Source organism: Macaca thibetana, chromosome 7 (genome assembly GCF_024542745.1).
Source record: "Macaca thibetana thibetana isolate TM-01 chromosome 7, ASM2454274v1, whole genome shotgun sequence".
Taxonomy (NCBI): Eukaryota; Metazoa; Chordata; class Mammalia; order Primates; family Cercopithecidae; genus Macaca; species Macaca thibetana.
In genome coordinates this window covers 126,904,517-126,926,628 of record NC_065584.1, presented here as the reverse complement: position 1 = coordinate 126,926,628, position 22,112 = coordinate 126,904,517, and the positions used below count along the sequence as shown (strand labels likewise).

General features: G+C 41.1%; 1 protein-coding gene across 5 annotated transcripts in view; it reads left to right on the top strand.

Annotated features, from left to right (window-relative positions):
• The window catches only part of ZNF106 (zinc finger protein 106), an 80,947-nt gene that overhangs the window by 40,769 nt on the left and 18,066 nt on the right, over nt 1–22,112 (top strand). For 2 of the 5 annotated variants that reach the window (XM_050799347.1, XM_050799351.1), the window contains 10 exons: nt 1,845–4,028; nt 5,092–5,725; nt 7,127–7,214; nt 8,825–8,979; nt 9,556–9,616; nt 11,346–11,687; nt 13,976–14,756; nt 15,123–15,178; nt 16,432–16,577; nt 18,315–18,449. In XM_050799347.1, the coding sequence (XP_050655304.1) occupies nt 1,845–4,028; nt 5,092–5,725; nt 7,127–7,214; nt 8,825–8,979; nt 9,556–9,616; nt 11,346–11,687; nt 13,976–14,756; nt 15,123–15,178; nt 16,432–16,577; nt 18,315–18,449 (4,582 nt within the window). The remainder of the gene's footprint in view (nt 1–1,844; nt 4,029–5,091; nt 5,726–7,126; nt 7,215–8,824; nt 8,980–9,555; nt 9,617–11,345; nt 11,688–13,975; nt 14,757–15,122; nt 15,179–16,431; nt 16,578–18,314; nt 18,450–22,112) is intronic. The other 3 variants (XM_050799350.1, XM_050799348.1, XM_050799349.1) reach the window with 3 other exon arrangements.

The window sequence follows — 22,112 nt, the reverse complement described above, 5'->3', positions numbered from 1 at the left end:
GCAACCCCGCCTCTACTAAAAATATAAAAATTAGCCAGGCATGGTGGCGGGCACCTGTAATCTCAGCTACTCAGGAGGCTGAGGCAGGAGAATCACTTGAACTCGAGAGGTGGAGGTTGCAGTGAGCCAAGATCATGCCATTGCACTCCAGCCTAGGTGACAAAGCAAGACTCCATCTCAAAAAAAAAAAAAAGAATACTTGCCTCAGGATTATAAAAACTAAAAGAGATAATCTATATATAAGGTGCTTGGCATTAAATGCCTGATACTTAGGTACTCAGTAAATTTTAACTAGCAGTACTCAGTATTTTGAGCACTTAGCACATGATAAGCACCATGGCCATGCACACCATAGGCAGTTTGTAGAAGAAAATAGTATTTACACCTACTGCTGTGATGCTTACTGAAGTTTATTCATGTTTCTGTAGACTCCTCATCTAACATGAATACATGACACAGCTGTAGTTTCTTTATAAAAACCTCTAGCTCATAAAGCTCTTATAGCACATCTTATGGTTACTACTTGTTTGGTATATGCTATTTTCCTCCTGTTTATGACCTTATTATCTCAGCTAGGTGCTAAGCCCTTCACAAACCGGAACTGTACATAAAAGTCTTCTTATACCACTAATGGCTATTGAATGGGTACTGGTCAAAGTGTTTATTAATAAAAATAACCATGCAAAGTATAATCTTATTTAAAATAGGTTAAGAAATGGGAGTTTTTCAGAAAGAACCTACAACTGGAAAAATCATGGTATTAAGGGCAGCTGAATATAAAATTGTATTAAATATGATAACTAGGCCAGGCGCGGTGGCTCATGCCTGTACGCCTGTAATCCCAGCACTTTGGGAGGCTGCGGTGGGTGAATTACCTGAGGTCAGGAGTTTGAGACCAGCCTGGCCAACATGATGAAACACCGTGTCTACCAAAAATACAAAAATTAGCCGGGCGTGGTGGCGCATGCCTGTAATCCCAGCTACTTGGGAGGCTGAGGCAGGAGAATTGCTTGAGCCTCAGAGACAAAGATTGCAGTGGGCTGAGATTGTGCCACTGCACTTCAGCCTGGCCAACAGAGCAAGACTCTGTCTCAAAAAGAAAAAAAAAAAAGATAACTATAGCTATAAAATATAATTGTTCTTATTCCAAAAAAACTGCATAATATAAAAATAATAATTGGATGATAGGGACAAAATTTCAGAACATGCCAAGAAAAACAGGACCAAGAAAGGGAGGAGAATATAAATGTGTCAAATTTTTGTTTGCTTGTTTTTTTGAGATAGTCTCGCTCTGTTGCCCAGGCTGGAGTGCAATGGTGCGATCTCAGCTCACTGCAACCTCCGCCTCCTGGGTTCAAGTGATTATCATTCCTCAGCCTCCTGAGTAGCTGGGGTTACAGGCGTGCGGCACTACGCATGGCTAATTTTTGTATTTTTAGTAGAGATGGGGTTTCTCCATATTGGCCATGTTGGTCTTGAACTCCTGACCTCAAGTGATCTGCCTGCCTCGGCCTCCCAAAGTGGCTGGAATTATAGATGTGAGCCACCACACCTGGCCAAATGTGCCAAATTTTTAATATTTCTGGGTGATAGAGGAGATAGTTGTAATTATTTGAAATTTAAATAATTTAAAATGTTTAATTTTTAAGTTAATAAGTTGAGGAATATAAGTTTAAATATATCATTTAAAGATATGAAAACAACCACTATTAGATATGAAACTAGACTCGGTTACATATTCTAAGTAACGGGAGGAAAGTACAAGGGAAGTTTGGAGGGTTATGCCTTTCAAGGTAGCATAGGAATTCCTTTAAATTACTAATGAAAAACTGTTTTTCTTCCAGACAAGATGAACCTTCCAATAGCAACCAAGAAATAAACTCTGATGACAGACGACCCCAATGGAGACGAGAAGACCGAATTCCTTACCAAGACAGAGAGAGTTACAGTCAGCCTGCATGGCATCATCGTGGACCTCCACAGCGGGATTGGAAATGGGAAAAAGATGGCTTTAATAATACTAGGAAAAACAGCTTTCCACATTCTTTGAGGAATGGTGGTGGGCCAAGAGGACGTTCCGGGTGGCATAAGGGTGTTGCAGGAGGCTCCTCAACTTGGTTTCACAACCATAGTAATTCTGGAGGTGGTTGGCTTTCAAATAGCGGAACGGTAGATTGGAATCATAATGGCACAGGAAGGAATTCCAGTTGGCTTTCTGAAGGAACAGGTGGCTTTTCCAGTTGGCATATGAACAACAGTAACGGAAACTGGAAATCCAGTGTACGTAGTACAAATAATTGGAATTACAGTGGCCCTGGAGACAAATTTCAACCAGGCAGAAACAGAAATTCTAACTGTCCAATGGAAGACATGACTATGCTATGGAACAAGAAATCTAGTAAGTCAAACAAATACAGTCAGGACAGATATAATTGGCAGCGGCAAGAAAATGACAAACTTGGTACAGTTGCCACATATAGAGGTCCTTCTGAAGGATTTACAAGTGATACATTTCCTTCAGAAGGCTTACTCGACTTCAATTTTGAGCAGCCAGAAAGCCAAACCACTAAACAAACAGACACTGCTACTTCCAAAGTTAGTGGAAAGAATGGCAGTGCGGCAAGGGAAAAGCCTCGTCGCTGGACGCCTTACCCTTCCCAGAAGACTCTGGATTTACAGTCAGGATTGAAAGACGTCACTGGTAACAAGTCAGAAATGATGGAGAAACCTCTCTTTGATTTTAGCTTGATAACTACAGGAATACAGGAGCCCCAAACTGATGAAACACATAATTCCCCAAAACAGAAAACACAAAAAGAAATGCATACTGGATCTCTTAATCACAAGGCCTCTTCTGATCCTGCTGCTTCCTTCGAGGTGGTGAGACAGTGCTCCATTACAGAAAAACCTGAACAAGAGCATACCCCAAATAAAATGCCGTCATTGAAATCCCCACTCCTTCCATGTCCAGCCACTAAATCATTTCCTCAAAAACAAGATCCAAAGAATACCTCAGAAAACACCAAAACAAATTTTTTTTCCCCTGGAGAACACTCAGATCCCTCGAACAAGCCCTCTGCGGAAGATAACCATGGTCCTTACATATCCAAACTGCGTAGTTCATGTTCTCATGTTTTAAAAGGGAGTAAAAGTACATTTGGCTCTCAAAAGCAATCTGGTGACAATTTAAATGATACGTTACGAAAGGCCAAAGAGGTGCTACAGTGTCATGAGTCATTGCAAAATCCACTTCTTAGCACTTCTAAAAGGACCAGGAACTATGCAAAAGCAAGTAGAAATGTAGAAGAATCTGAAAAAGGGTCTTTGAAAATTGAGTTTCAAGTGCACGCACTAGAAGATGAAAGTGATGGGGAGACATCTGACACGGAAAAGCAGGGAACAAAAATTGGAACCCTAGGTTCTGCAACTACAGAATTGTTATCCGGCAGCACTCGTACTGCTGATGAGAAAGAGGACGATGACCGAATCCTGAAGACTTCTAGAGAACTATCCACTTCCCCATGTAATCCCACAGTTCACCAGAAAGAATCTGAATTACAAATGACATCTGCAGCCAGTCCACACCCTGGCTTATTGCTAGACTTGAAAACCTCTCTAGAAGATGCACAGGTTGATGACTCTATTAAATCTCATGTATCTTATGAAACAGAAGGCTTTGAGAGTACTAGCTTGGATGCAGAGCTTCAAAAAAGTGACATCAGTCAGCCCTCGGGCCCTCTCCTGCCTGAACTAAGTAAGCTTGGCTTTCCTGCCTCACTTCAGAGGGATCTAACCCGGCACATTAGTTTGAAGAGCAAAACTGGAGTGCACCTTCCTGAGCCAAACCTCAATAGTGCCCGCCGCATTCGCAATATTAGCGGTCACCGAAAGAGTGAGACAGAGAAGGAGTCTGGGCTCAAGCCAACCCTACGGCAGATTCTAAATGCATCTCGGAGAAATGTCAACTGGGAACAGGTCATTCAGCAAGTAACCAAGAAAAAGCAAGAGCTGGGCAAAGGCTTACCCAGGTGTGTGCTGCTTTTCGGTGTCTTTCTTTTTTTTTCCCCCTCGCTCTCTTTTAAAGTAACCCTTTGACCCTGATCAAGAGAATTCTACGTGTTTCATTTAATTAAATGTTTGCCAACAATATCTGTTGTAGATGTCTTGATTTAATATCAAATAGTGACTGATACTCTATGACAGATGGAATAAAGTATTTCCTAGCAGAGAGTGCAGGTTAAAATGGAAGCACACCTACTTGAGAAACAAGATGGTGACGTAAGAAAAAAGTCATCACTTTATAGGGGTAAAATCCATCACTTTATGGGGGTAGAAAACGACAGTATAAAAATGTAGAGCTATAGATCTGTGTCTTTGTCTAGATCTTAATTTTGGAATGCGTGCTGTAACTTTTAAATAGAACTGTTCTCATTACCTTTTACTTGGAACCCACGAATAGTTAGCTTTTCTGTATGTACTCTGGGCATTGTTACTACAACATGCTTTCTCTTGAGCACTTGTGTAATATTTTGGCTCTTCATCTTATGTTGAGGTACTAGACTTTTCTGAATGGTAAAACAGTGTTCAACATTGCTACTTGAAAGTCATAACTGCTGCACGATGATACAGTCTGCAGGCTTCAGGGGCATTTCTGTACTTGTTGAAATAATGGATTTATTTTCCCCCACTTTCTTTTTCCCACACCCTGTGAGTAGCACTTGAAATTATCAGTATATAGCACCCGTAAATGCTCAATAAAAGGGTTTTTTTTTCTTTGGGTTTGGTTTGTTTGCTTTTAAAAATTACATGCTGTATGTATTATTATAGATTTAGAGCTCCATATGAAATAAAACTCAATTTTTACTCCCTCAAATATATTATTGTAGCTGTATACAAACCTCTAATCTGGTACTTGTCACAACATAATATATTAATATCTGTATCACTTACTAGACTGTGAGCTCCTTGAAGACAAGAACTACCTTACTTTTTATAACCTCAGTGCTTGAGAGAAGCTGGCACATTAAAAAATAATGCCTCTCCCAACAACCATATCCAATTTATGTTTTCATTTTTTCTTTCTTCCTTAAGGTTTGGCATAGAAATGGTACCGCTTGTTCAAAATGAACAAGAAGCCTTAGATTTGGACGGGGAACCTGATCTGTCCAGTCTAGAAGGATTCCAGTGGGAAGGCGTTTCCATTTCCTCATCCCCTGGCTTGGCAAGAAAGCGAAGCCTTTCTGAGAGCAGCGTGATCATGGACAGAGCTCCTTCTGTGTATAGCTTCTTCAGTGAGGAAGGTACAGGCAAAGAAAATGAGCCCCAGCAGATGGTTTCACCTGGTAACTCACTGAGGGCTGGACAGAGTCAGAACGCAACCATGCACCTCAAACAAGAAGTGACACCTCTGGCTGCCTCCCTCCGAACAGGTGAAAGGGCTGAAAATGTTGCTACCCGAAGGCGACATAGTGCACAATTACCTTCTGACGATATAATACCTTTGATGCATTCGGCAAAAGACTTGAACAGCCAGGAGAGGTCTATGCCACCTTCAGAGAGTCAGAATTCCCAAGAGAGTAACGGAGAAGGAAACTCTCTGTCATCAAATGCATCCTCAGCCCTTGCGATCTCCAGTTTAGCGGATGCAGCCACAGATAGTAGCTGTACCTCTGGTGCTGAACAAAATGATGGCCAAAGTATTAGGAAGAAACGAAGAGCCACTGGAGTGAGTATAATTCCCTCTGCTTTTTGTAGAACATCGCATGTGGCAAGTTGGTTGCTTATTAAAAAAGCTTCAACTGTTTTTCTTGGGTGTCTGGGATTGTGATTCTCTCAACTTCTAGAAGAATTGTGAGGTTCTTACTTTCATCCTACTGGTTTCTTACACTGAGTAATTCTGCTAAATTAAATGTAATCTAATATGAATGTACAGTACCAGGAAAATATGAAGTCATATCTAAAACCAGTGTCCAAGCCAATGATTCTTTGTGTCACCTGACCAAGGATCAGTCACATCTTCAACTGTAACTCAATCTGTTTTCATAGATGCATTCTGCACTGCTGCTGAAGAAAGGCATTCTACTGTTGTAGAGCATGGATGATTGCTGGATTCAGGAGTGCTAGGCTTAACACTAAGATGGTTTTAATACTATTAGAGTGCGTATATATGAACAGAGTATAGAAATATTTTTAGTCTGTGTAACTCTGTCCTTCGTCCTTCAGTTACCCAGCCTGGCCTTTAAGAATCTTTTATTTCACTGATAGCACTTCTGCTCTTCTGGCAATTCTGCTGGTAATACTGCTTAACCCTCTCAGTATCCCTTTCTGGAAAGAAAGAGGTGCTGGTAGTGAGATAGTCTGGGATCTGGCGATGTGAAAAAAAATGGGTTCTTCTCCTCATTATTTGTTTATTTTATAATATTTTAAAATTTATATTAGAGACGAGGTCTCACAATGTAGTCCAGACTGTTCTGGAACTCCTGGACTCAAGCAGTCCTCCTGCCTCAGCCTCCCAAGTATTGGGAACTACAAGCATGTATCACTGTGCTGGGCTTCTCTCATTTACTACTGAGGTGATAAACATAGTAGTTAAGGTAATGAATTCTAGGCTTGCTTCAAATTGCAATTCTGCTCCTTTGAGCTAGATGCTATATGTAGTGGATGTTATTGGATGACTTAAAATACACTTCAAGCTGAGGAACTGTCCTATGACAAAGAGCTTGTCTCGTGGACTGTTAAGCTTTTTGTTGTAAAGGTTTTCTTGCTGAAATTTAAAGTAGAAACTATGCCAAGTTATAAATATATATATTTATATATATAACTGGCTTTGTCAATACTTCTACTTGTGCCTTACTACACCAAGATAGAATGCTTTGTCTGACCTCCATGGGCTTTCCTACCTCTAGGATGCTAGAAGGCACTTCACCCTGGATTCTTTTTTTTTCTTTCTTTCTTTTTGAATCAGATATGTTTATTCAACTAAAATTTGAGTTTGTACTATGTGCGTGAGACTCCTATGATCATGTTAGAGATGGTAGCAATAGTGAAGAACAGCATACGGCTATCTTGGAATTGATTCCTTTTGCTCCTCTTGGATAATGGCTTTTACACATTGGATTTTATGCAGTTTTCTTTATCGCTCCAGGATGGATCTTCTCCTGAACTCCCAAGTCTTGAGAGAAAAAATAAAAGAAGGAAAATTAAAGGAAAAAAAGGTATGGTGCAGAATATTTTGGGAGAAAGAAGTTGGTGTTTTTTGTTTCGTTTTTTGGGTTTTTTTGGTAACCTCCCAACTCTTGGGCTCAAGCAATCCTCTTCTCTCAGCCTCCCGAGTAGGTAGGACTACTGGTGTGTGATAACACACTAATTCTTTTTATTTTTTTGTAGAGACAGGGTCTAGCTATATTGCCCAGGCTGGACTCAAACTCTTGGGCTCCAGTGATCCTCTCACCTTGGCCTCCCAAAGTGTTGGGATTACAGGTGTAAGCCACTGTGTCCAGCCCCAAGAGGTTCTTGTAACAGTTCAGTGTTTGTACAACTTGACACAGAGCATAGCTTGTCATTTATCAAACACTGATTGTCCATTGACTTTTTTTTGGACATTTTTGTTGCCTTGCTTAAGAGGAAAGAAATGTTTGATTTCCTAATACATCCAGTTACAACTGTAGAAGAAATATATGATGTCACATAGACTTGTAAGCCAAGGTTCGTATATCACTGGGACAATATAAAGCCAGAAAGTTTCCTTAAGCCTTTTCAGTGGGATAAAACATGTTGGCCCTCTTGGTCATGTGTAGCCATTTCTCTCACTTTCTGTTTTTGAGGCATCTTGGTTGCTTCCCCCCTGCCCTACCTCTACACTCCCTTCCTTGGTTGTTTTTCTAAAGAGAATTATGGAAAGAAGTTATTAACATTGCTCCCTCATTGATATATTTCTGTGATTCCTGCTTTTCCTTGACTCTAACCCAGTTCTAGTATAAGGGCTAGTCCCGGAAGTGATTGGATGAGGCTTGAGTGAGTGGATGTGATGGATAAGGGAGGAGTCAAGGACAACCCACATTTCTGGCTGGACCAACCAGATGGATCATATGTAGAGCTGGAAAGCTCCATGAGAGGAGCAGATTGAGAATAGAGAAAAGTGATGAATTCCCTCAGGGATTCTTTGACTTAAAGGACCTTTGAGATAACCTAGCCAGAAATATCATAGTCAGTAGTTGGATATGTGGGTGTGGAGCTTAAGGGAGAGGTCCTGGCATATTCAGTAGCAAACAGACAAACCCAATGATGGTAAATACATACACAGAACATTTTATTCAAAGTAAGTTAAGTGTACTATTTCACAGCTGTATTTTCTTCAGGAAGTCTTCTCTAATAAAAACAATTTTTAAGTCAACTGACAGACTAAATATGGATTGGAAAGAGAGTGCAAGCAGTCTAGGTCCAGAGTCCAATCTAAGCAAAAGTCCTTTGTGAAGACAGTGGTAGATAAAGGAAGAATGGGAAACGAGACCTAGAACAGATGGTTTGCATGGGACAGATTTCACCTAGAAAGGCAGTGGTGGAAGGTGGTGATCAGATGAGACAGAATGATGTGGTGGACCCTGGAGCTTATGAGACTCCTCCATCTTAGCAGGTGTCACTTTTGGTTCCTAGCTTTGAATCAAATATCATTGTGCTTGACTAAATGTTTTGTGAGTTTCCAGTGACCTATTGAGGAGAACATAAAGGCTTATTCCGGATAATGGGAATAGTTCAATCTTGTGAGGAGCTGTGTGATGAGGCGGAAATCTAGTATTAACCTGAACCTTATGGTTTCTTTTGGCAGAACGTTCTCAGGTTGACCAGCTGCTGAATATTTCTTTAAGGGAGGAAGAACTTAGTAAGTCATTGCAGTGCATGGATAACAATCTTCTGCAAGCCCGTGCAGCCCTTCAGACAGCTTATGTGGAAGTTCAGAGGCTACTTATGCTCAAGCAGCAGGTAACGGCATGTGGAGGATTTAATAAAAATGGATCATCTCTGAAATCATGTTTTGTCCTGCCAAACCCACAGCCGGAGTCACTCCAAAAGCAGTGGCAGGGGAGTTTCCACAAGGGAAGTGCCCAGACTGTGCCTAATGGGGGACAGTTAGGATTCCAAAGAAAGAAGCACGAAATGCTGGGGTGATGAGTCCAAAGCATTTATTAGCAGAGCTGACTTACAGAGTAGGCTGCAGCAGTCCCGACAAGGGACAGCAAGGAAGGAGTGTTCTCCCTAGGTACATCCACAGCCAGCGGGCGGGATGTGGAGTTTATATGAGGGTTGAAGGAATTCGGCTCCAGGCCAGGGCCAATTTCTTTCAGTGTTTCGGGCAACAACCTAGATACTTTTATCAGTGCCTGGGATTCTTCAAGGCCCCAGGTGGGGTTCAAGCCTGCTGGGGAAAACCTGCAGCTGGCTGGGTCACAGAGCAGTCAAAACACTGATTTTTGGTCAGGATATAGAAGAAAAGTGGGGAGACCTAGAGGACCCTACAAGTTGGATTTCAAAATGCTTAATAAAATACTTTATTTTTAGATAACTATGGAGATGAGTGCACTGAGGACCCATAGAATACAGATTCTACAGGGATTACAAGGTATTCAGAGAGCATCTGATGGATAGCTTGTTACTTTTTTGTTCTGTTTTTTTTGTTTGTTTGTTCGTTTTTGGTTTTTTAGACAGCGTCTTGCTCTATCCCCCAGGCTGGAGTGCAGTGATGCAATCTCTGCTCACTGCAACCTCTGCCTCCCAGGTTCAAGTGATTCTCGTGCCTCAGCAGTTGATTAGCTGGAATTACAGGTGCCCACCCCACCCCCAGCTAATTTTTGTATTTTTAGTAGAGACAGGGTTTCACCATGTTGGCCAGACTGGTCTCAAATTCCTGACCTCAGGTGATCCGCCTGCCTCAGCCTCCCAAAGTGCTGGGATTACAGGCGTGAGCCACTGCACCAGGCCTTTTTGTTCTCTTTGAGGGAAATGAAAAGTAGTCATGAAGAGATCATGTTATTTCTCTCCTGTCTCCTTGGTTTCATCCTTTTTTGTTTTTTTGAGACAGGGCCTTGCTCTGTCACTCAGGCTGGAGCGCAGTGGCATGATCACGGCTCATTGCAGCCTCGACCTCCTGGGCTCTAGCGATCTTCCCACCTCACTCCCCCCAGTAGCTGGGACTACAGATGTGTGTCACCATGCCTGGTTATTAAAATTTTTAACTTTTAATTTTATAAAGTTATAATTTAAAATCGTTAAAATTTAAAGGTTATAAAAATTATAAAAAGTTATATAAAATTATAAAAAGTTATAAAAATTTTAAAAATGTTTTTATAGAGATGGGATCTCCCAGTGTTTCCCAGGATAGTCCCAAACTCCTGGGCTCAAGCAATCCTCCTAACTTGACCTCCCAAATGGTTAGGATTACAGGCCTGAGCCACCACGCCTGGCCAGTTTCATCCTTCTATAGAAAGGTCTGTAGATGGTGCATCCCAAAAATGTTTAGCAGCAGACAATATGTTTTGGAAAAAGTTTTGATTAGGAATCAAGAGGCCTGGATTCAAATCTTCGCTTTTCCATTAGTAACCTATATAACTTTGGATAAGTCATTTAAGATTTGAAAAATTGGAATGTAGCCAGGCACAGTGGCTCATGCCTGTAATCCCAGCACTTTGGGAATCTGAGGCAGGTGGATTCCTTGAGCCCAGGAGTTTGAGACCAGCCCAAGCAACATGGTGAAACCCTGTCTCTAGAAATAAATACAAAAATTATTAATAATTATTAATAATTAATAATTCCAGCCTGACCAACATGGTGAAACCCCATCCCTACTAAAAATACAAAAATTAGCTGGGCATGGTGGCGTGCGCCGGTAATCCCAGCTACTCAGGACGCTGAGGCAGGAGAATCGCTCGAACTTGGGAGGCAGAGGTTGCAGTGAGCCGAGATTGCGCCACTGCACTCCAGCCTGGGTGACAGAGTGAGACTCTGTCTCGAAAAAATAATAACGATAATAACTGGGCATAGTGGCATGTGCCTATAATCCCAGCTGCTTGGGAGGCTGAGGCAGGAGGATTGCTTGAGTCCATGCACTGCAGCCTGGGTGACAAAGCGAGACCCTATCTAAAAAAAAAGAATGTTGATGCCTATTCTGTCTGTATCCTTGGTGGTTGTAGAGATTATATTCTCTATATTTCAGAGAATTATGACAGACTATACTAATATACTTACTAACTTAAAATTCTTTTCTAATGTTTAAATATACAAATTAGCTCAGAAACAAATGACTTTTCAGATAACATTTTTGCATTTCTGTGTATGTCTGTTTCCCATTCTAGAAACATACGAACCTTCTGAGCACCCAGACCAGGTTCCCTGTAGCCTCACACGAGAACGAAGGAACAGTAGATCTCAAACATCTGTTGATGCCGCACTGCTGCCCACTCCCTTTTTCCCACTTTTTCTGGAGCCTCCATCTTCCCATGTGTCTCCATCACCCACCGGAGCCTCTCTTCAAATAACCACATCTCCTGCTTTCCAAACCCATGGCAGTGTCCCTGCTCCAGACTCATCCGTTCAGATTAAACAAGAGCCCATGTCTCCTGAACAAGATGAGACTGTGAATGCTGTGCCACCAAGCTCTGCCTGCAATGTGTCCAACGAACTACTGGAAGCTAATAGTATGTAAGCTTTTCTTTGGGTTAAGGGCATCCCAGTAGTGGGACTGGGGCATTTTTATATGAGTAATATAAGCCATACTTGCTCATTAAAACTAAAATGAGCAAATACAACTAATTTTTCACTGAAATTCTCTTCATATATACAGGAAGATTCTTTTAAAGTATTTTAGAGAATGTAATTTAAATATCAGTCATTTTCTATCATTTCCTATAATCTAGGGTTAGAGTTGACTTTGTATTAATACCCACAAGGTTCCATTTATTAGGATAAGTATAAAATTTGTTTTGTGTGAAATAAATGAGGTTGAAGTTAATTCAACCAATTTTCTAAATAAGGTCTATCCTCTGAATTTCTTTGCACTTAACTGTCTATATAATCTCAAATACAAACCAGGATTAATATAAGCTCGAGAGGCAGGTGGCCATGATGGGGTTTGGAATCATCTACTAAGAAGTTTGTGTTGAGAAATAGCCAGGGTTTTCACTCTTTTCAAAAAATAACACTTACCTGGTTATCATTTGAGAATATATCTAAGCTATGTAAAATCCTGTTAGAAGTTTGCATTACCACAGTGGTGCTGTATTTGAAAATTAAGTCCAACAAACTGGCATCGTGTGGTTTCCTAAGCAAAAGCAAAAAGTCTAAAAAATTACTCTAGATTTTACTACCTGTACTGTGTTGCAATATTAATCTAGATGTTAGTATCAAATGTATAGCTTATTTGTTTATTGAGACAGAGTCTCACTCTGTCCCTCAGGCTGGAGTGCGGTGGCACAATCACAGCTCACCACAGGCTTGACCTCCTGGGCTCAGATGATGCTCCCACCTCAGCCTCCGGAGTAGCTAGGACTACAGACGCCTGCCATCATGCCCGGCTCGTTTTTGTATTTTTTTTTTTTTTTTTTTTTGTAGAGATGGGGATTCACCATGTTACCCAGGCTGGTCTTGATCTCCTGGGCTCAAGTGATCCACCCACCTTGGCCTCCCAAAGTGCTTGGATTATAGATGTGAGCCACTGTGCCTGGCTTAGCCTATATATATATATATATATATATATATATATATATATATATATATATATATATATATATATATATATATATATATAGGCTTTTTTTTTTTTTTTAAGGCAGAGTTTCGCTTTTTGTTGTCCAGGCTGGTGTTCAGTGGCGTGCTCTTGGCTCACTGCAACGTCTGCCTCCCAGGTTCAAGTGATTGTCTTGTCTCAGGCTCCTGAATAGCTGGGATTTCAGGTGCCCACCATCATGCCCAGCTAATTTATGTATTTTTAATAGAGACAGGGTTTCACCATGTTGGCCAAGCTGGTCTTGAACTCCTGACCTCGAGTGATCCGCCCTCCCTAGCCTCCCAAAATGCTGGGATTACAGACGTAAGCCACCGTGCCCAGTCCCTAGCATATTTTTAAAAATTATTTAAAATTTTTGTGGGTACATAATAGGTGTATATATTTATGGTACATGAAATATTTTGGTACTGTTTTTCATATTACATATTATTTCAGTCTTTCTTAAATCATGTTTTTGTGTTTACATGTAGAACTTATACAAAGGAGCAATCATATATAACCTGACTTTTTCCATTTAATGTATTATGATTTTTCTGTCGTAAAAATAATTTATCTAAAATATTTTATATTACAAGTTGCATAATATTTGAATAGTTGCATAATTTGAATATACAATAATTTAAGTGGTGAATCTTTTTTGAATATTTAGTTTTCTGACTTCATATTCTGTATAACACTGCGTTGTATATGTCTTTGAGTACGTCTGTGATTATTTCATCACTTTTAACTCCTAGACATGAAGTAATTAAGTCAAAGGAAATTGACATTTCTAAGTCAGCAAATTTTTTAACTACTAGGGTGTAGCTAAATTGGATGGGTGGGGATAATGAAAACTTCAGAGAAATAAAAGTAAAAGGACTTCAGCTAAGTAGACATTTAAGTGTCTGCTAAGAATAAAACACAATGTTAAATGTGTGGACATTTAAAACAAGAAAAAAGATTAATAGAAACAATCCCTCCCCACAAGGAGCTTTTGTAGGGAATAAGACACACAGTGTCTGTGACATTCACGCAAGGCAGAGGGTAGTAAGTGCTGTCATAGGAGTGTATGTAGGTGATGGGAAACTGAGGGGTGAGATACCAGCTGAAACACTCATGGTTTTGTGAACATCTCATTGAAATATTTGGTAGAGTTTCAGTCAGTGATAAATTGCAGCAAACACAAAAAAGGATGCAATAATTGTTTTCCTCTCAATTCAGGAGAGATCAGTGACAGTTGTCCAGTTTATCCAGTCATCACTGCTAGATTGTCCTTATCAGAGTCAACAGAAAGTTTCCATGAGCCTAGCCAAGAACTGAAGTTTTCTGTGGAGCAAAGAAATACCAGAAACAGAGAGAACTCTCCCTCTTCCCAATCAGCTGGTCTTTCTAGCATAAATAAAGAGGGGGAAGAGCCAACCAGAGGCAATAGTGGGTCTGAAGCCTATACTAGTTCTTTTCTAAGATTGTCTTTTGCTTCAGAAACCCCTTTGGAAAAGGAACCCCACTCTCCAGCTGACCAGCCTGAACAACAGGCAGAATCCACTTTGACATCAGCTGAGACTAGGGGAAGCAAGAAAAAGAAGAAACTTCGGAAGAAGAAAAGTCTACGGGCTGCCCATGTTCCTGAGAATAGTGACACTGAACAGGATGTTTTGACTGTTAAACCCGTAAGGAAAGTAAAAGCTGGAAAGTTAATTAAAGGGGGGAAAGTAACAACCTCCACTTGGGAAGACAGCAGGACTGGTCGGGAGCAAGGGAGTGTCAGAGATGAGCCAGATAGTGACTCGTCTCTGGAAGTCCTAGAAATTCCTAATCCTCAGTTAGAAGTAGTAGCCATTGATTCTTCAGAATCAGGAGAAGAGAAACCAGACAGCCCATCTAAAAAGGATATTTGGAACTCTACAGAGCAAAACCTGCTAGAAACTTCTCGTTCTGGGTGTGATGAAGTTAGCTCGACCAGTGAAATTGGCACTCGCTATAAAGACGGCATCCCTGTAAGGTAAGAGTATTGTATTGGTGCAGTCAGAAGAACTTTCACCAACTTTATTTTTTTTAATAGAATTTTAAATTATGAATCAGAATTTATTTAAAAATCAAAATTTACGTGAATGCAGCAGGGATTGTGGACATGGAAAAATTAAAGCTCGGCAGTAGAGATTTTCTGCTTTCTCTTTTGACTGTGTTATAAATATTCACTCCGCTTTTATTTCCCTTCCTTTAGAAATTTCAGATGGAAAAACTAATTTCTTATATCATTGCTACTTTGCCCATTGTTTAGAAAAATCCTTTGAGTCAGGAAATTTTTACTTTTGCTACCTGCCCTGTTCACACAGATGCTGAGAACACTTTTGCTATTATTTTGTAGTGTGGCAGAAACTCAGACTGTGATCTCTTCCATAAAAGGATCAAAGAATTCTTCAGGTATTTGCTGTTCAGTTTTATTTAAATTAACCACAGAATTAAAAGCGTTGTAAATATTAAAGCCAGAATTTAAACCTACTTAAATATATTTATAGAATAAGAGAATGGGGACAGGTTTATCACCAAGAGGATTGCCTTGATCAACAGTTCTGCTATTCTTAAAACCTCAAATTCTGGTCTTTCAGATTCTTATTTTCATCTGTCTTATTGATTGATTGATTGATTGTAACGGAGTCTTGCTTTGTCACCTAGGCTGGAGTGCAGTGACATGATCTCTGCTCACTGCAACTTCCACCTCCCAGGTTCAAGCAATTCTCCTGCCTCAGCCTCCCAAATAGCTGGGACCACAGGTGCGTGCCATCATGCCTGGCAAATTTTTTTTTGTATTTTTAGTAGAGACAGAGTTTCATCATGTTGGCCAGGCTGGTCTCCAACTCCTGGCCTCAAGTGATCCTCACGCCTCAGCCTCCTAAAGTTCTGGGATTACAGGTGTAAGCCATCATGCCTGGCCCTTCTAATCTGTCTTATCCAGCGCCCTTACCTGTTCAACTAATTAGTATTAAGGTTTCATTGGCTCTAAGGATATTTGCTTTCAGAAGGAACTGCTTAAGGAATACTACCTTACTCAAAGAAATAACTTTTTGGAAGTGTGGGAGAGGTTGGGTACCTTCCAAGTATCACTCAAAGCTTTTATTTATTTATTTATTTATTTATTTGTTTGGTTGTTTGTTTTTGAGGCAGAGTCTTGCCCCGCCCCCCCGGCTGGAGTCCAGTGGTGTGATCTCAGCTAACTGCAACCTCTGCCCCTGGGTTCAAGTGATTCTCCTGCCTCAGACTCCCTAAGTAACTGGGACTACAGGCACACGCCACCACGCCCAGCGAATTTTTGTATTTTTAGTAGAGACAGGGTTTCACCATCTTGGCCAGGCTAGTCTCGAACTCCTGGCCTCAGGTGATTTGCCCACCTCAGCCTCCCAAAGTATTGGGATTACAGGTGTGAGCCACCACACCCAGCCCAAAAGCTCGTTATATAATTATCTATCTTTTTCCTAAGTGAAAGACCTTTGCTTATTATGCAGTCTTCATAGTGAAGATGTGTAATCAGAATTGGAGTAGTCTGATAGGGGAACTAAGCTTTAAGGGGATCTACTTTTGGTTTAATCTAGGGACTGCTGTATTGTATAATAGTTCTGATTTTTGAGGGTCTTTTCAGACTAGCAGACATGTCTCTGAAACCTACTCTTGTTTTCCAGAAATATCTTCAGAGCCAGGAGATGATGATGAGCCCACAGAAGGAAGCTTTGAGGGGCACCAAGCTGCTGTAAATGCAATTCAGATATTTGGGAACTTACTATATACCTGTTCAGCAGATAAAACTGTCCGGGTTTATAATCTGGTGGTAAGTTGATAGAACATGTAGTATGTTTTTGGTTGCAGGTTTTGGAAAATCCAGTTTATACTCTTTTAAACAATAAAGGGAATTTGTTGGCTGTCTGGAGGAAGGGGTGGGCCTTAGATTGACTTTAGATGCATTTGATCCAGTAGCTCCACAAGGTCATTGGGGACTTAATTTCTTTTTGTCTCTCTACTCTGCCTTCTCTGGTATTACCTGTTTCTGAAAGCTAGTTCCCCTCCTGATCACAAGGTAAATGTCAGGAGCCGCTGGGGTCTCTTTTTCCCTCCCACCAGCACAAAAGGGTCCTGTGTTTTATTCCCTGAACGATCACTTTTGCCTGTGGCAAAAGGGGGTTGGGATTATACCAGTGGTCTTGGACTGTTCAGGTCCCAACACTGGAGTTGGTAATGGGGTCACTTGCGTAGCAGCTACATAATAGAGGAAGGATGAAGCGAATATGGGGAAGTATTGGAGGAGGTATTTTCCCTAACAAGTGATTGATTACAGAGTTCGAGTTATTAAGGAGAGCAACACTTTTCCACTACCTCACACTTAGTATTATCTGATGCTTGTTACTGTCAAAAGAATGAACTTTTGAGTTTTGAATTTGAATTTGTTCATAAACTAATTATGAACAATGACAGCTTAAGAAATTTGAGGAACATGATGTTGTCTGAATGAACACCATGAAAATATTTAAAATTGCTAGAGTCAGTGAAAATTAAAAAGTTAGATGATGGACCAGGAAAATGTGTTTGCTATAGGCAACAGGTATGTAGATTCCTTTAGCTTAATGATATGAGGATGAACACGAATGACTGAAAAAAGGAAGCAATGCTACCAAGATGTATAGGTGTAAGATCTAGGGGAACAGGATATCAAAATATGTATGTGTATGTATACATGTACATTCTAAATAGATCTCAGTATGTGCACTGAGATAACATTTGGAATGTACCCTTAAGAAACAACACCAGAGGCCGGGTACAGTGGCTCACGCCTGTAATCCCAGCACTTTGGGAGGCCGAGGCGGGTGGATCACGAGGTCAGGAGATCGAGACCATCCTGGCTAACATGATGAAACCCCGTCTCTACTAAAAATACAAAAAACTAGCCAGGCGTGGTGGCGGGTGCCTGTAGTCCCAGCTACTCGGGAGCCTGAGGCAGGAGAATGGCGTGAATCTAAGAGACAGAGCTTGCAGTCAGCCGAGATCGCGCCACTGCACTCCAGCCTAGGTGACAGAGCGAGACTCCATCTCAAAAAAAAAGAAAAAAAGAAAAAAAGAGAAACAGCACCAGAACCACTAGACCTGTGATAGCACCTGATATGTTTTTGAATACCATGGTGCATTCTCACAAGCTGCTTATCAAATGCACATCTTTTGTGGGTAATTAGCTACAGTTTGGATTTGCTAGGTCCTTGGTCCGTGTCAGAAAGAAGCTTTGCCCTAAACATTAATTAAAATTCTGGCTATCTTACAGTGAATTGTCGTAAATATTTTTTGGTATGGCTCAACTAACATATACTTTCAGATACCTCATTGCCTATGACTGTTTGCTGGGCATTTGGTGAACATACATTTACTGAACATCTTTTGTATACCAGGTGCTGTTTTAGACACTGAGGATACAGCAGTGAACTGAATGTTTTAGCATCTTTTTTTTTTTTTTTTGAGGAAATATATTATCTAATCCTTCTATATCTCATAAGTAATAATCTGGTCTGTGCTTAAACTTTAGAGTCGGAAATGTGTTGGTGTCTTTGAGGGCCATACCTCGAAAGTGAACTGCCTCCTGGTGACTCAGACCTCCGGGAAGAACGCTGCCCTTTACACCGGCTCCAGTGACCATACCGTCCGCTGCTATAATGTTAAGGTAGGTGGGTCCAGAGAAATCCAAAGTGGTTCATATTGAGTCGCTTTGTATTTACTGTGTGGAGTGGAGACACTGGCAGATGCTTCATTCTACCCACTGTCTCCTTTTCGCTTCTAAACAATGTTTAGCACATTGTTGTAGCTTTAGGTAGATATGAGACTTAGACATAAACTGTATTTTCTGTCTCCACCAGTATTTTTTCACTTCCTACTATTAATAATATACCTTCCTTGGTCTTTGCCACAAATGTTATGCATATCATATATCAAAATTAATCCTAGATAGAATAAAGAGAAAAATGTAGGCTGGGTGTGGTGGCTCACGCCTGTAGTCCCAGCACTTTGGGAGGCAGAGGTGGGCGGATTCACCTGAGGTTGGGAGTTCGAGACCAGCCTGACCAACATGGAGAAACCCCGTCTCTACTAAAAATACAAAATTAGCCGGGTGTGGTGGCGCATGCCTGTAATCCCAGCTACTTGGGAGGCTGAAGCAGGAGAATCGCTTGAACCCAGGAGGCGGAGGTTGCAGTGAGCCGAGGTCGTGCCACAGCACTCCAGCCTTGGCAACAAGAGCGAAACTCCGTCTCAGAAAAAAAAAAAAGAGAAAAATGTATAAATTTTTTAAATCTGAAGAATTAGAAATGGACATCTCCTCTGAGAGTTTTTTAAACTTAAATGCACTGAAAGAAATGAGAAAATTATGTTTAAAATTATATACAGTATGTTCTTAATTTCTTTAAAAGATGGAGATACATGAAGCAGAATTTTAAGGCTATCATTAAGTTTATAACATAGATGGAATATATGTGATAACAGGAACATAAAGAAGTGGGAGGGGATGGAGCTGTGCTAGAAGAAGGTTCTTATATTTTACTGGGAATAAGTACTAATTTGAACTAGATTGTTACAATTTTAAAAATGTAATCCCTAGAGGCACTGGCTTACAACTTTAGTGTGCATCACATTGACCTGGACAGCTTGTTAAAACACATATTACTGGTCCCCACTCCCAGAGGTGTTTTTTTGTTTGTTTTTTGTTTTTTTAAGAGACAGGGTCTCATCATGTTGCTCGGGCTGGTTTTGAGCTCCTGGAGTCAGGCAATCCTCCCACCTCGGCATCCCAAAGTGCTGAGATTACAGGCATGAGCCACCACACGCAGCCCTTCCCAGAGCTTCTGATCCAGTAGGCTTGGGGTCAAACTCACAAATTTACATTTCTAGGCCAGGTACTATGGTTCATATCTGTAATCCCAGCACTTTGGAAGACCAGAGCAGGAGGACTGCTTGAGGCCAGGAGCTCAAGACCAACCTGGGCAACATAGCAAGACCCTGTCTCTATAAAAAAATAAAAATGAACTGGATGTGGTGGCTCATACCTATAGTCCTAGCTGTTCCGGAGGCTGAGGTGGGAGGATCACTTGAGCCCAGAAGTTCAAGGTTATAGTGAGCTATGATTGTGTCACTTCACTACAGCCTGGGTGTCAGAACAAGAGCCTACCTCAAAAAAGCATAAAAATTAACCAAAACAAACAAAAAGAATTTACACTTCTAATACGGTATTATGTGATATTGATGGAGATGGTTTGGGGACCACACTTTGAGAAATACTGCCCTAGAGTAATTACTAAACTAATAATGCAAAGAGGATCATGAGGTCAGGAGTTCGAGACCAGACTGGCCAACCTGGTGAAACCCCGTCTCTACTAAAAATACAAAAATTAGTCAGGTGTGGTGGTGCACACCTGTAATCCCAGCTACTCGGGAGGCTGAGGCTGGAGAATCACTTGAACTGGGAGACGGAGATTGCAGTGAGCCAAGATCATGCCACTGCACTCCAGCCTGGGTGCCAGAGCGAGACTGCTTATCAAAAAAAAAAAAAAAAAAGAATAATGCAAAGAAACTGAGCTTAGCCGGGCGCGGTGGCTCAAGCCTGTAATCCCAGCACTTTGGGAGGCCGAGACGGGCGGATCACGAGGTCAGGAGATCAAGACCATCCTGGCTAACATGGTGAAACCCCGTCTCTACTAAAAAATACAAAAAACTAGCCGGGCGAGGTGGCGGGTGCCTGTAGTCCCAGCTACTCGGGAGGCTGAGGCAGGAGAATGGCGTAAACCCAGGAGGCGGAGCTTGCAGTGAGCTGAGATCCGGCCACTGCACTCCAGCCTGGGCAACAGAGCGAGACTCCGTCTCAAAAAAAAAAAAAAAAAAGAAATTGAGCTTAGAAAGTCAGTTGAGGGGTTAAAATGGCAAGCTAAAAATATACTTAATACAAGAGAAGGTAGAAGGAGAAATAGAGGAATAAAAATGAGACAAATAGAAAGCAAATAGCAAATTGGAGACCTAAATTTACCCATATTTAATAATTATATTAAATGTGAGTGAACTGACACTAAAATCAAAAGGCAGAAATTGACTGGATACAGAAGTAACATCAAAATCTTTGTTGTCTACAAGAGACACACTTTTATTTTTGAATCACGGTCTTGGCCTGTCACCCTGGCTGGAGTGCAGTGGCGTGATTATAAGTCGCTGCAGGCTGGAACTCCTGGGCTCAAGTGATCCTTCTGCCTCAGCCTCCCGAGTAATTGGGATTACAGGCACACGTCACTATGGTTTGCTAATTAATTTTTTTTTTTTTTTTTTTTTTTAGAAAGAGGGTCTTGCTATGTTGCCTAGACTAGTCTGAAGCTCCTGGGCACAAGCAGTCCCCCTACTTTGGTCTCCCACAGTGCTGGGATTACAGGCATGCACCACCATGCCCAGCCAAAGAGACTGCTTTAAATGTAAAGACAAAATGGGTTGAAAGTAAAAGAATAAGAATGGAAGAAGATACACTATCCAAATAGTAACAGAACTGGAGTGGTTATGTTAATATTGGGCAAGTAGACTTTAAAACAAGTGACTGAGCACTGTGGCTCATGCCTGCATCCCAATTTGGGAGGCTGAGGTGAGAAGATCGCTTGAGACCAGAAGTTCCAGATCAGTCTGGGTAACATAGTGAGATCCTGTCTCCACAAAAAATGAAAAAGTGAGGTAAGCATGGTTGTATGTACCTCTAGTCCTAGCTACTTGGGAGGTTGAGGTGAGAGGATCATTTGAGCTGAGGAATTTGAGGTTATAGTGAGCTATGACAATGCCACTGCACTCCAGCCTGGGTGACAGAGCGAGACACTATCCCTTTAAATAGTGAAAAGGACAGTACTACTGGAGAAAGGAGGACGTTCCATAATGATGAGTCAGCACAGCCAAACGATACAACAATTATAAGTACAGGTACCTAATAACAGAACTCTAAAATATATGAAACAGTAACTGATAGAACCGAAAGGAGAAATAGACAAATTCACAATTATAGTTGGGGACATCAACAACCCTTTCTCAATAATTGATAGACTACTAAATAAAAAACCGTCAAGGATATATAAGAACTGTACAACACCAGCTGGATGTGGTGGCTCATGCCTGTAATCCCAGCACTTTGGGAGGCTGAGGCGGGTGGATCACTTGAGGTCAGGAGTTTGAGACCAGACTAGCCAACATGGTGAAACCCTGTCTCTACTAAAAATACAAAAAAATTAGGCTGGATGTGGTGGCTTACGCCTGTAATTCCAGCACTTTGGGAGGCCAAGGTGGGCATATCACCTGAGGTCAGGAGTTTGAGACC